We start from the raw sequence: 15,191 nt of genomic DNA on the forward strand, positions 1-15,191 counted from the left end.
TATCAGAACTTGTTTATGATTTTTTGCAAGACTATGCCCTTTATGTGGGTATGTGTCATCTCACCTGTCGTAGCTGATGTAGGGATGTGCGGGATGGCAGGCTAGTGTCAACCATTTCCATATCACCAGCTGGCTCCTCCTCTGCCTCCTCTGGTAAATGATCAAATAAAATGGAAATAAAGTGTAAAAAGACTAATGTATCACAATAGTTTGTAGGGCAAAGAGATTTATCTGTATATAAAGTTTGAAGTCAATACCTCAAAAATTTCCCGGTGGAGAGAAGTGAAACAAACGAGAGATGTTTGTCAAACAATATGCCGAGGCATTGTTGAGTTATCACTCGGAAAAGCTTTGTCAAACATTTTTCGTGTTAAAAGTTACCGTGACCTTTAACCCATTGACCCCTAAATCAGGGGTTATCTACCGGTCAGGCCCAACCTCCAATTCAAGTATGAGGGCCATAGGTGCAGGCATTGTTCAGTTATCAGCCTCAATTTCAAGTTTGATGACCATAGGTCCAAGCATTGTTGAGTTATCACTCGACCAAGCTATGACAACCGTTTCCCGTTAAAGGTTTTTGTGACCTTGACCCCCAAAATCAAAAAGGGTCATCTCCTGGTCAGGCCCAACCTTCATGTCAAGTTTGATGACAATAAGTCCAGGTATAAACAAGAGCGCCAACTGTCACAAAATATGTCCATCCTAATATAAGGACACCAAGTTTGGTGGTTAGTGGTAGTACGTTAAGCCAAATTCAGAAGATTGACATTGAAAATACAGTTTTTGCCAATTCAAGAGTCATAACTCTGGAGTGACTATGGCAACATGGCAGGTAATCAAGCCTGACCAAGATATTTTGCATATCCTAACCAAATTGTGATGATTTAAAAAGGCATTTTAGTAATAAATAGAACAAGACTGATTTTAGGTAAATTATATAATTAAAGGATGATTTCTCTTGAGTGACTCAAGCCATATGGGTGGTTTAAAAACTTGTCCAAAATATTTACCCATACACATTCTGACCAAATTTGATGGTGATTGGACAGAACCGTCTTCAGTTATTGATCAGACAACACCAATTGTAGGTAATTTCTATTGAAGGGCAATAACTCTAAAATGACTCAAGCAATATGGCTGGTTATCAATCTTATACGAGATATTATGCCCATAGACATTTTGACCAAATTTGGTGATGATTGGACAAAGGCTTCTAAAATTATTGATCAGACAAGACCTAAAGCGATAATGCCGTTTATCAAACTTGTCCAAGAGAATGTGCCTAAACATCCTAACAAATATGCTTATGACTGGACAAAGGCCTTATAAGTTATTGATTGGACAAGACTGATTTGAGGTAATTTGTATGATTAAAGGGTGACCGTAAACAAAGTAATGATTTTTTTGCAAAGCAATTCTCCTTAACACAGTTAATATGTGTATGAAGTATGGAGCTTAGAGTAATGGAGAAACGTAAACTTGTCCCCATGTCCCAAACCAGATGGACAAACAGACGGACAGACAGACGGGACGAGGTGATTCCTACATAGCCCACAACACTTCATGATTCCGGTATAATAATCAACAATGATCAAAATTATATTTAAATCAGTTATGAGCGTATTGCACCAAAACATTGGGTAACTAATATATGAAGGGCAATTTGAAATCAGAAAAATTATTTGCTGCTGTTTTTCTAAAAGTGAGCTATGTTCATAACTACTTAGTGTATTAAATTATGAAGCATCATTTAAATAGTATAAACGCAATATAAACCATACTTAAATAAAATGTCATTTAGAACAGTTTCGTAGTGAAAAAAGATTTTAGTTTTAGTCAATTTTGACTGCGAAACTGTTCTAAGTAACATATTGTAATAAATACATATTTTAAAATGGTGTTGGATAAAGTTTGAGTCATACCTTTATTTCTGACATCATTTTGAACTTTATTTCTGAATTTAGTAACAAGAAAAGCCTAAATAAGCAAAATAAACAGTTTTTAGCTTCTACGGAACAATTTACAAAAACGCAGATGGAACAGTTTCGCGCTCAGCCCTCGATGTGTACCAAGTTCCATTTCAATATCTTGAGTTACCTACACTAAAAGTCTACACTAAATGTGGGTTCTGCATGTTGTCTCAGTGGAATAAAATTGACTACAGTTACATGATAATCCTTCCAGGGGTTTAGGGTTACAGTCCTGACACGAAATCTATGACTCAAACCTTTGACCTTGAGCTGGTGCCCTGCATAGTGGGTTCTGCATGTTGTCTTAATGTGGAATTGCGCTTCCTTGCCCAAAAGTTCTTCATTTATTAATCAGAAATTATAGCAACATCCTTCAGGGCATAAAATATACCCAGCCCTTGCCAATTTTTAAAGCAAATTTTTGTCAATTAGGACAAAGATAAGAATTAAAACACAGAAAATCATGTGAAAAAATCTGTCATGGTGTTTTCCATTGTAGCTAAATATATATTGTATAGAAATCTGTTATTTAAGTCGTATAAGTCTTACATGTGCCAGATTATATGCATATTCCAAAAAAGTATATCCAGGGAAGTATGCAAAGGCAATTAAACTATTCACAGATGGAAAAATATGGTTGTAAAATAATAGGGTGAAATCATCTTGTGCTCTACCTGGTGTGAGTGTTGATTAAAATGTATAGCGCTGTGGAAGATTTTTTAATTGTTCAATGAAAAACAACAGATATCATGTTAGAAACTAAGAAATAAGTGAAATAATTAGACCTTGGAGAGAACATTCAATTTTATGCAATTAGTGTTAGGTACCATAAAAATTGGAAATGCAATATGATTTAGGATTTGCAATGAAAATAAATAAGCCACAATTTTGCTTAATACTCGGCTGAATTAAAAAACAAATGGGTTAATTTTTTTCAAAGAGTTGCTCCATTTTTCATAGATAATGCAACTAAGCAAACAGGACAAAATCAATTCATTTTTAAAATTTGTTCACCATGTAAATTACAGTGTTCAAATGACAAAAGGGTCTATATTTCCAGGTAATATTACACTCTTAATTATGCTCTATCTAATTGTTGTTTTCTTTAATCAGAGCTGCATAAAATACTGCAACTTCAAATAGCACCTTTACCATCAATATGGTCCATCCTGTATCCAAACCTCTCTAGGTCAGCTTTAACACTGGCAAGTTGAGCTTCAGTGGCCAACTTGTTCACACACTGGGTGACTAGGGTCTTAAGCTCATCTTTCGCCAACATCCTACAATACAAAACAACTAGTAAAAAACTCATTATTCTCTATGAAAGTCTATTGAAACAAAATGAAGCAAGAGTTGTCGTAAGACAGCGAGCTCGGCTACGCCGCTTTGACTTAGAAGTGAATACAATAACGATGTAATATGTGCCTGTCTATGGAACTTTTGCTTGCCTAAAACTTTAACCTAAGTCAATCAGGGGCTATAACTTGTATTAAGGATATGGAGTTATGTAACCTCATTTGGTGATGGTCCTGAACACTTGTGTTAAGTATTAAGTCAATTGAATGAAGGGTATAGAAGTTATTAAACAATATCCCAACCTGCCCTAAAACTTTAACCTAAGTTCCATAGTCAATCAGGGGCCATAACCTGTGTAAAGAATGATATGGAGTTATCTAACCTCATTATGTGATGGCTCTGAACATCTGTGTGAAGTATTTAGTCAATTGAATGAAGGGTATTGGACTTATAAGTGAAAATCCCAACTTGCCCTAAAACTTAAACCGGATGCCGACGCTGACACTGGGGCGAGTAGTATAGCCATCCTTATTCTTCGAATAGTCGAGCTAAAAATGACTAACAGTAAATCTGTGTGAACTCCAGGACTTTATTTTTTCCATTTTCATATAAAATATACTGAGGATAACTCAAAACCTTAATAAGTTGAGCACAATTGCTAGATTCAGACATAAAAATCTTACTTAAAAGCTTTTGAATAACTGGAGGTCATTATTTTACACATTTTCATGAAAGCTTGTTCCGAAATTAACAAAAAAATGATGGATGTTTGATAGAATTTTTGCAAGTTTGAAAAACTGAAATGACAGACGAAAGTAAAGTAAATGAGAAGTGAAAACCAATAATCCCTGTATACGTATCACCAGTATTAATTGATATTAGGGATGGCAACGAGTACTCGATCGAACGTCTGAGTACTCGAGTACCAAATCACTACTCGAGTACTCGGATTTTTTTTTTAAATCTATAAAAAACACCAAATACACGATTTTCAGACAAAATATCAGATCTGGTTAGTTGCCAAGAGGACAATTTACGGTCCCACTAATCCCCGCTGTGTACACAATTGACCTTAATCAATTAGTTGACAGTTGTTGTAATAGTTGCAATCGGTCAACAAAGGACCCCTATTTCAAATTAGCACTGATATCAATTAGCGAAGTTTTGATAGCGGTACTTTCACCTACACATTCTATTGTATATTAATTAGAAACCTTTCACCAAACAATGGACGCTAACGAGCAAAAGAGTATCGACCGACGAGAATTGATTTCTTAATGGGCGTATTTTTGCAATGATTATCACAATTGATTGGTTGATATTTTAAATCAAGAATTATGAATATTAATGAGGTAAACAACAGTTACACAGTACGAAAAACTACCATTTAAAAAAAAAAATGTAGAGTAAACAACTTAACTTCGTATTGAATTTCGTTCACTATTTTTATGTATGCTATTAATTTTCGTTCATTGTAATTTTGATTGTTGTTCATTTCTGCAGTGCATACTTGTATAAGATGAAACGAATAAGACAAATTAAAAGCCTGAAACAACATTTGTTTTCTTTTTATATTATTTTTTGTTAAAATACGCAATGAAAGTTTACTTTTAAGGTGAAAATGACCAATAATACGACCAACGCACAATATACGTCATTAACGATACATGTATACACAATCTTGTCTTCATGAACACATTCAATTTTTCCGAGTAATCGAGTCCCCGAGTACTCGATCGAAAGATCGTCTGAGTACTCGAGAATTAATGTTACTACTCGTTGCCATCCCTAATTGATATGGATGGTTCAGAAGATAATTATGAGAATTTAATTGTGAGAAGCATAAAAGAGTAATTAACATATGAACAAGGCAGTCCAAAGGACAGCTATATCCCCCGCCGTTGTTTTTTAGTATATTTCGTTTTTCTCGCAACCTGACTGGTACGTCGAATCTGACTAAAATTGTACACAATCACTGGTCAAGAGTGGGAATATAGGAAATACAAGTTGTTTAGTCAGTAACCTAAATATTCTTGGATATTTGAACATATTATAAAAGGATATTTGTTAAAGTTATTCATGTTGTGTGTAGTGTAGGTAAGATCAATGTCAAGGTTATATTTGCTAATAAAAAGAAGGCAAATGAGTCCTTGATTTATAACATCGATGAAAAAGCAAGCCTTAAGTACTTTCTATAAAGTGATACATATATATTGTGGTAACATCATAACATTGTTTTACTGCTTTTGAAGAGAAAACAAATGTTATAAACATATTATCACATTTGTGTCCATTGTTTTTTTAAATATTAAACTTGTTGCACATAATGATAATGCTTGGTAGAGTGTGCTAAATATCAATCTGTGCAACTTGTTTAACACTTTCATTTAACATCTATATCTTATCTTCTTTTTAGCATTGTCATAATATGGACCTGAAACTTCATGATGGATTACTGGCACAAATTGCAATTGGTTCGAGTTCTTGGATTAAATTAAGTTATTGTTGCTAAAAGTACATAAAATGTATAAGGTCAATAAATCCAGTAAGAATTGACATGTCTACACTGCTAAATGTAAAAAATCCGGACACAAGCATGTGTATTATGATCTTTAAATAACTTGTGTGACCTTGACCTTTGAGGTATGGACCCGGGTCAAGGTCAGTGCACATTGTCTTAATAAGGACAACATTTATACCAAATAATATGGTAATCCATTAATGCATAAGTAAGTTTAAGCGCGGACACGAGCATTTGTACTCTGACCTTTAAATGTCTCATGTGACCTTGACCTTTGAGGTATGGACCCAGGTCAAGGTCACTGCACATCGTCTCAATAAGGACAACATTTGTACCAAGTAATATGGTAATCCATCAATGCATAAGTAAGCTATAGCCCGGACACGAAATGTTACAGCTGTATGGACGGACGGATGGTGGAACAGACAAAGTGCATTCCTATAATCCTCTCCCCACTCTGTGGCGGGGAATTAATAAAACCGTACCATAATGGTCCAACATCGGAATCTCTGAAAGTAATTCCTTTTTGTCTCTGCTTTGCAATATGGCAAATAAGAAAGAACTTACAAATTGTCAAACACCTAAGCAATGTTATATAGGACTCATTATGTGGGGATAGCTAAAATGGGTGCATTTCTATCAAATTGACTTAAAACTTTAAAAATAAGGCATTTTATAAAGGACTAAAACTGAAACTCATGCAAACTCGAAACATGTGATAACTTTAGGATTTAGGTTGGTGCCCCGCTTCCTCAACTTATCGCAGTTTTACTGTACATGATAGCAGTTCCCCATGATGGCATTTGAACTGGAAAGGGAGCAAGGTAAAGCCATATTAAGTGGGAACAATTAAGCAAAAAGCTGCAGGCACTTTATATCAATTTATTTTCAAATTAAGCATAATAGACCTGGTTTTGTTTCCAGTACCATTTTAAGTATTAGTTGACTTCTGTCAGTGTGTAACTTACCTCAAGAGGTCTGTTGCATGTTTATAGTCCTCTCTCTCCCACACACTCTCCTCCAGACATGCTGAGTACACCTCACGAACCTACACCAGCAGAAAAATGGACATGCTTGGGTGTATGGAGGCTATTCGTTGCCAAAAGTCCAGACGTGTATGTGTGTATTTCAGGTTTGTAACATTGATGATTTTTACATTCGCCAACTCATTGGTTGTATGTTTACATTTTACACTGCACATTTTCATTTTTCATTGTACCAATTGGAGTTTTATTCTCGTTGCATCTATTCAACAGAAGATTCAGTCGTGTTTATAAAGTCATTCCGTGAAAGTCACATGCCGAGATTTACATTGCGGTGTGTAGAAGACAGATTTTAATTCGTAGTTCTACAAAGTACATTGTATGGTGGTGACTTTACATTCGCAACGAGATGAATTTAATTTTATTTATAGATAGCTCCGCCTTAACCATGTCTTAACTCCGCCTTAACCATGTCTTAACTCCTCCTTACCTCTTTCTATTTAAACCAATTATGGATACTTTGGACCATGGACATTGCAAACGTTATTATGGACATTACGAATCATCTATATTATGACATTTTGGACTATGATTTGGAAACAGGATGGATTATAAATTATTTCATGTCGAATAAAATAATATATGATATTACAACATGTTTTTGTCTATATAATAGTAACAGGCGCATAGTAGCTGGGGCCGCAGGGGCCGCGGTCACAGCCCCAATATTCTGGCTAGTAACGGCAATGGGGCCCCAAATATTTAATACCGATTTTCTTAATAATCGCAATTTAAACAAGAGCTGTCACAGTATGTGACGAATGCCCCCGAATGTGACATTGACCTACGAACAAGGTCAGTACATGAAAAGTTGATCTTGCCTTTACGTGTCAAATACATATGGCAATGTATTTTAAATTGCCTCTGAACATAAAAAAATACCACCCATACTTTACAACCTACACTGTTATGTCCTTATATTCAGAATTCCCTTGTGAATAAACACTGTATCTTTCACCTTAGAGGAAGGGACATGGGTCTTGCACAAGACACGTCGTTTTCGTATGTGGAACACATGTAGCAAGTGATTTTAAAATCTGTCCATACAAGGGAAAGTTACAGCCCGGACACGACAACCTATACTCTATGTCCTGATATGCAGCACTCCATTGTGAATAAACACTAAGTGTGACCTTGACCTTTGAGGTAGGGACACGGGTATTGCACGTGACACGTCGTCTTGGTATGTGGAACACATGTGGCAAGTTATTTTAAAATCTGTCCATACAAGGGAAAGTTACAGCCCGGACACGACAACCTATACTCTATGTCCTTATATGCAGCACTCCATTGTGAATAAACACTAAGTGTGACCTTGACTTTTGAGGTAGGGACACGGGTCTTGCACGTGACACGTCGTCTTGGTATGTGGTACACATGTGGCAAGTTATTTTAAAATCTGTCCATACAAGAGAAAGTTACAGCCCGGACACGACAACCTATACTCTATATCCTTATATGCAGCACTTCATTGTGAATAAACACTAAGTGTGACCTTGACCTTTGAGGTAGGGACATGAGTCTTGCACGCCACAAGTCGTCTTGGTATGTGGAACACATGTGGCAAGTTATTTTAAAATCTGTCCATACAAGGGAAAGTTACAGAGCCGGACGGACGGACGGACGGAAGGACGGACGGTGCGATTTTAATATGCCCACCTTCGGGGGCATAATAAAGCTACGCGCATATAGATCAATACCAGTCTGACACGATATTGAATAAACAGGTCATCATGTCATAATTAAACATGTCACCATCTAGCTAATTGGCGTGTGAATGGCGTGAAAACATTCCGGGCGGATTATTAAAGTGGAAGAAGAGGCAATAAGACAATACCGGTAATTATTTGTATCGTTTTTGGTCTTTCAAAAACTGTAGTTTATTGTGATAATTGCAATTACTCGTTAAAAATGAATTGTCATTAAATAGCCAGCAATATGTATTATTTCAAACTGGTCACATAAAAGTTTGACATTAAAATGAACGTTCCAAATCAGCCTATAAGTTTTAAATTTCTGAAGAGATGTTTGGCACTAAGAAAACTGAACACATGGCACTCAACTCGCAATGGTTCCGAAGTCACTGGTGGCTTTACTATGAAGAAGACTGCGCTAATTTGTTATTAAACATACATTGTGAGACTGCGCAAATAGGAATACATGCTACTAAACGATAATAGTTTTATATCTTTCAACTATTTTAACCGAAAAAGGTTTAGATAAAAACATGAAAATAAAACCTGAACTCACTGGAAATTGAGTCTTTCAATGCCTAAAATTGAAAAAAAAATATCGACGGTAGGGGACACCCCTCCCGTGCCCACCCGTTCCGCGGTCCCAATGTCAATTTCTTTCCTACGCATCTGAGTAATTAATACGCACATATGACATGAAATGAGATGTACGCAAAATGATACTTGACTCAAACACAACAAAATGTTAGTCATTAGCATTAAATTATACTTCAAGAATGAAAAGTCCCATTGTCTTATTTTTCTTTTAAAGCTGCACTCTCACAGATTGACCGTGTTGACAACTATTTTTATTTTTTGTTTTGGAATTAGCCCATTTTTGCGTAAATGCCTGGATACCAGTGGTATAAGACTGCTGACAGATCAGATACAGTTTTTCAGTTTTACATTTTGATGTTTTATGGCTAAAAGTGATACTACAGTAACGTTTTAAGAAAAATGAAAAATATCGGCAGTTTTCCAAACAATTTAGATCTGTTTTAGTGTGAGTAATCTTATAATTTGTATAGAAAGCATTGCTGCCAAAATCAGCCGAGTCTGGGACAAAAAAAAGGTTGTCAAAACTGTCAATCTGTGAGAGTGCAGCTTTAAATTACTCGAAACACTATTTTAAATTCTACCATTAGAGGACACTTTCTTGCCTTTTTCCAACAGTCAGGGCTTTTTTTCACATTTAGGTGAAGCAGACCTAGCCCTTTTGGAGGGGAAAAATCGAGCGTTTGTTTTTCTAATCTAAGACTCACGATATCTATTTTTTCATGTTCTTGAAATCCCCCACTTGATTGTTATGGTTCACAGTGGCAGATCCCGTAATTCATAACTGGGGGACACAAGTAGGTTGGAGGGCTGTTCTTCCATCCACATGTATATTTTGTTTCAATGATGTATTGAAATTACACGTTTACACCATACATGCTTATTAAGATAGTAAATGTATAACATCAGAAAAAACTAGGTGGATGTCATTATGATGTCCATCAAAAGTTTCGTGGGTTTGCTGGAGCAGGTTTTGAACAGGGACTTGCGTTAGAGGGGCGTTACTTAGGGGCAAAACTTTTTGGACATGATCCCTCGAGTGGGCATGACATTAATATGTTTAAAATATGGGAAGTGGGGTTTACGGGTACTCCCCCTAGAATATTTTTAGTCTGAATTGGTGCATTATGGCGTAATTAAGTATTTTTTTCTGAGAAATATTGACAAAAAAATTAACCTTTAAGTTCACTTGCGGGCCAACTGGGGGGACACAGGCCCTACAGCTCCCCCCCCCCCCCCACACACACACTGAACGATCCGCCCATGGTTCACTTGTAAATAAAATAAATGAACAATTTTTGCTTGCTTGGGTATATAAGTAAAAAAACAACTGACAGTGGCAGTATAAATCTGGGTCCGTGAGCCCAGCTCAGATACACCCAACTGCAATTGACTAAATAATATGGTGATTTATAACCCATTTAGGAACATTGATCGTCAAAATAAAATAAAAGATGAAGTTAATTTTAGTTTTTATTGTGAAATAAAGAGAGAGTACTCGGACTTACAACCGGGAATTTACAGGAGGTAGGCGAAGATGTTATCTCCCTTGCTTGATTCGACGGAAATAAACGAAAGAAAATCTGATTCGTTAGCTCCGCCCATTCACCTTCGTTTCTTCCGGTGACATTTACCATATAAAGTATAGGCGAAATCGTCTATCCCTGTAATTCTGAACTTGTCAATTGACTTTTGTAAACCTGGACTTGTTGGACTGCAAATGCGAGTGTCGACGGTAGGATTGCAGTTTTACATATGCATGATTCGGCTTTCTAAATTACATCATCATATTGTTAAAGGCAAGTTATACAATCTATGTTTTAGTGAGTTTATACAGGGTCGATCTGACAAATATACATTTTGACTACTATAATGACAAATGACAAATCAATACGGAAAAACTGACGAATAGAAACAACAAATAGCACGTCTACATTGACAAATGTAAGAGATATTTAGTACGATTAAGAAGCACATTGTGGGAATTACACGTCTGGACTTTTGGCAATGAATAGCCTCCATATGGGTGAAGGGAAGGGAGAAATAAGTTAAGATTCTGGACTTTATGAAATAAAGCTGCTCAAGTTCTGGAGCAAAGTCATATTAAACTTAGCAAAATGTCACTGCATCCATTTATCACAATATTAGCTAAGTATGTCTTTGTCTTTACTAGGTAATTCATGTTAACCAAATGCTTTTAGGATAGAAGCCTACGTAACATTACCTCCCGCACATCATGAAAACAACCTAATTTTGCACATGTATTTGTTAATAAGATGTTCGAATTAAATGTCTTAGACACCATTCCAGTGAATAGTTGTCCCTAAAAGATTACACAGCATTGTCAACATGTCACACACCTGTTATCAAATGAGCCAGATGAGGCTTAAAAGTATGGGCCTAAAAATAAACTGTCCAAAGAAAATTGAGGTTTTGATCTCTCAATCTTGTACCTGTTTTCCGAGTGGATAGCCGGGTAGTTTTGACACGAGTGTGTGTAGACAGTTGAGTATGGGGAAGAAGTTGATATGGTATTCAAACATCTCATTTATCAGCTGGACCACTCTTCTCTGGAAAAAAAGATCATACATCACTCTCCTGTCACCAGTGTCAAACAAGAAATGTCACAAGGTGACAAAACCAGGGTTTTCTGCAAATGGCCAGAAAAAGGGGTGATATGCAATCCTCTTCTATCTTTAATAAATGCAACTTTGACCATGGCCCTGGAAACATGATTATACTCATTTAATTTTCTCTCTACATAATATTTTAAAATGTACATGTGTATATTCAGGCTAAATATAAACAGAGTAGAATATAGTATACACTACACCAAGCATGGCAAAATTAACTGAAGCATTCACTCAGAAACAAAATAACTACAGTAAAAAAATCTAATTTCTCAAAAAATCTGACACCATTTCAAAGAATTATATCATGCTTGTACCATTTTAAGAAAATGATTTTAGTAATACTGATACCTTGGTGAACTTCTCGTCTAGAAGAAGGCTTGGTTGTTCTGTGGTTGAACATTCCTCCACATAGCTGAAATGGTTTACATATACGATTTCTGGACAGCTTCCAACCTAGGATATTATCTTCATTGTTGTTAACATACCAGTACCACCAGTAGTAACAACTACATGTTTGTTGGAAAATGCCAACAGTAAACGTTGTTAGAAAAGTTGTTGTTTGACCTTTAATGTAACAAGAGATGTTTGTCAAACATTATGGCCCCATCGCCATGTTATCAGGAATATTTGGATTGAATGAAATATGCATGGACTGAAATGACAGCTGATTGGTCATTGACATTGGATGCCTTTGAGGCAGTTTTAAGATTATGACCATTCAAAGTGTGAAGATAGTAGGTACAGTTTTTAATCATGTTCAGATGACGACTGATATTTGCAGATAAACATGTTTCCTCTTAGCAGCAGGGAGTAAGTAAATATGACGAAAACTATGAATATGAGTTGTGACTGTGACCTTTGACCTCAAAATCAATAGGGGTCATCTACTGGTCATGCCCCAACCTAAATGTTAAGTCTGAGGGCCATGGGTGCAGACATTGTCTAGTTATCACAGACAAGCTTTTTGTGTTCAAGGTCACTGTGACCTTGACCTGATGACCCAAAAAATCAATAGGGGTCATCAACTGGTCAGGCCCTATCTTCATGACAATTTTGATGACAATAGGTCCTGGCAATGTTTAGTTATCACTTGGACAAGCTTTAGTCTACCGACCAACAGACAGACCGACTGACATGTGCAAAGCAATATCCCCCATCTTCTTTTAAGAGAGGCATAATTATTGGCAAGTTGATGGTTCTTACTGCAGGACAGTGATGTCAATCAAGTAAAATATAGAAGAAACTGACCTTGATCTGTAACTCGTCTATATGGTTCTTACATGTGACATTTCCTCCTCTAATGGTGATTTGTAAAGATATTGTAAACTCACTCAATGAATAAATAAGTTACAGCCCAAACTAGCTAAAATACTTGCACAACAAGAATGCCGCGCAGTGAGCGCCAAGTGTCCCCGACCGGTTTAAAGCCTTGTGAAAAGGATGAGCTTGTCTCAAGAGAATCCCCATGAAAACTTAAACAAATCCTACCAATAATTCAAAGTTGTTTAAGTCACCCCAGCCCATGTGATAGTGAACTTATGGCATTTACAGTATACTTTATCCATATAAAATGCTACAGTTTTAGCCATAATACCTACCAGATTACCCATGTCTACTTTTGATGTATTGCCACATACTGAGATTCATGAACCTAGCTTTGATACTTTTGTTATCACAGGACCAAATTGGCTATATTTTTAGTGTCAAGCGCAATAACTCTGCATTACCTTGTCTGACGAAAAAAATAACGTGCATAATCTCCAAATTACCCTCTTTCCACATAATAAGTTTCATTAACCTAGCTTAGATACTTTTTTAGTTATCCCAGGACCAAGATTTTTTTTCCGTCAACAGCTATATTTTTAATAAGTCAAGGGCCATAACTCTGCATAACTTTTTGCCTGACGAAAAAAAAAAGTGCAATATCTCCATTTTACCCTCTATTCACATACTTAGTTTCATGAATCTAGCTTTGATACTTTTGGAGTTATTAAAGGACCAAATTAGCTATATTTTTCATAAGTCAAGGGCCATAACTCTGCCTGACGAAAAAAATAAACTAATGTGCATAATCTCCATATTACCCTCTTGCCACATACTTTGTTTCATTAACCTAGCTTTGATACTTTTTTAGTTATCGCAGGAATGAGATTTTTGTGGACGGACGGACAAACAAATGGAGGATAAACCTCAAATCCCCTCCGGTAAATCATTTACCAATGACTTTCAAGTTTGACCTTGACCTACAGACATTCATGCAGGAGACATCTTCTCATGGTGAAAATCTAGGTTGTTTTAAAATTCACCAATGCATTGCTAAGTTACAGCTTAACAATTAATTAGAAGGGCAAACACCCCTTTTGAAAATGTTCCCAAAGTCATGTGTATTCATTTCAAGGTTCTTCCTACCATTTTTGATGCAAATATCTGAGCAAAAATCCATGTTCACAACAGTACAACAGTACAATATTCTAGAATCAAAAGCTCTCAATCCAAATTTTTGCATAAGCCCTGATCTTTAAAACCCTTGTCTCATGGGCAAGTTTTGTTCCAATTTCATTTAAAGTCCCAAAATGTGCTCAGTTACAGCCCGGACAAGACAAAATAAAGCAACCTTGACCTTTAAAATACGGACAATGCCATTGCACGTGATGGGTATTCTTCTTATGGTAAACATCTGTGCATTTTTTAAATTCCCCAAAGCATTGCCAAAGTTACAGCCAGGACGGGCAAAAATGCATTTTGACAAATGACACGAGTGTAACCTTTCGACAATCATGCATGGACTGTGCACGCAACAAGCAATCTTCTCATGGTGAACAAATATTTAAAAATCCTCAAATGCATAGCCTGTTTATGAATAAGAAATACACTATCAGGTGCTTTAGGTCTCTCTTTCACTTCTTATTAACCTTCTGACTTCTAACAAAATATGTCACAAAAGATGCATATTTTAGTTAGGTTAAACTAAGAATACACACCTCATAAAGGAACTGAGTTGACGCAGCCTGTCAAGAGCCTGTCCATCCATCTGATTGACTGTAACCTCCGTGTCATCATGATTACAGCACAAATAACTCAATGGCTGACTAGTGTAGTGATCAAGCATTGCAAACTGGATATCAATTAAGAGATTAATATTTTCAACAAAGAAGTACAAGCAGTAAAAGAAAGAACAGGTTTCTTAACATTCGTTAAGTTTTAAAAGGTCTACCACCTAACAGAGCTTATTAAGTTGTATATTTTACTTCAAAATCAAACTCAAAACCTAACTGTAGCAAGGACAATGGAGAGAAACAAAAAATAGCCATACCCGTAATGCCTGGTTAAAGTTGAGCACAGAAAAGTCATAGTAGAGGAAGATATCAAGGAGCAGCTGGAATACTCCCTTTCCAAGCTTAAACGGGCATCTTGATGTCATCAGCATCTGAATGAAAGCA

General features: G+C 36.2%; 1 protein-coding gene across 3 annotated transcripts in view; it reads right to left on the bottom strand.

Moving 5' to 3' along the window:
* LOC128238564 (origin recognition complex subunit 3-like) overlaps positions 1-15,191 on the bottom strand; it is a 53,163-nt gene that overhangs the window by 17,852 nt on the left and 20,120 nt on the right. For all 3 annotated transcript variants that reach the window (XM_052954614.1, XM_052954613.1, XM_052954615.1), the window contains 7 exons: positions 15,065-15,178; positions 14,733-14,866; positions 12,100-12,163; positions 11,572-11,688; positions 6,756-6,835; positions 3,123-3,250; positions 65-150 (listed from right to left, as the gene is read on the bottom strand). In XM_052954614.1, coding sequence (XP_052810574.1) covers positions 65-150; positions 3,123-3,250; positions 6,756-6,835; positions 11,572-11,688; positions 12,100-12,163; positions 14,733-14,866; positions 15,065-15,178 — 723 coding nt within the window. The remainder of the gene's footprint in view (positions 1-64; positions 151-3,122; positions 3,251-6,755; positions 6,836-11,571; positions 11,689-12,099; positions 12,164-14,732; positions 14,867-15,064; positions 15,179-15,191) is intronic.

Source organism: Mya arenaria, chromosome 6 (genome assembly GCF_026914265.1).
Source record: "Mya arenaria isolate MELC-2E11 chromosome 6, ASM2691426v1".
NCBI classification, from domain to species: domain Eukaryota; kingdom Metazoa; phylum Mollusca; class Bivalvia; order Myida; family Myidae; genus Mya; species Mya arenaria.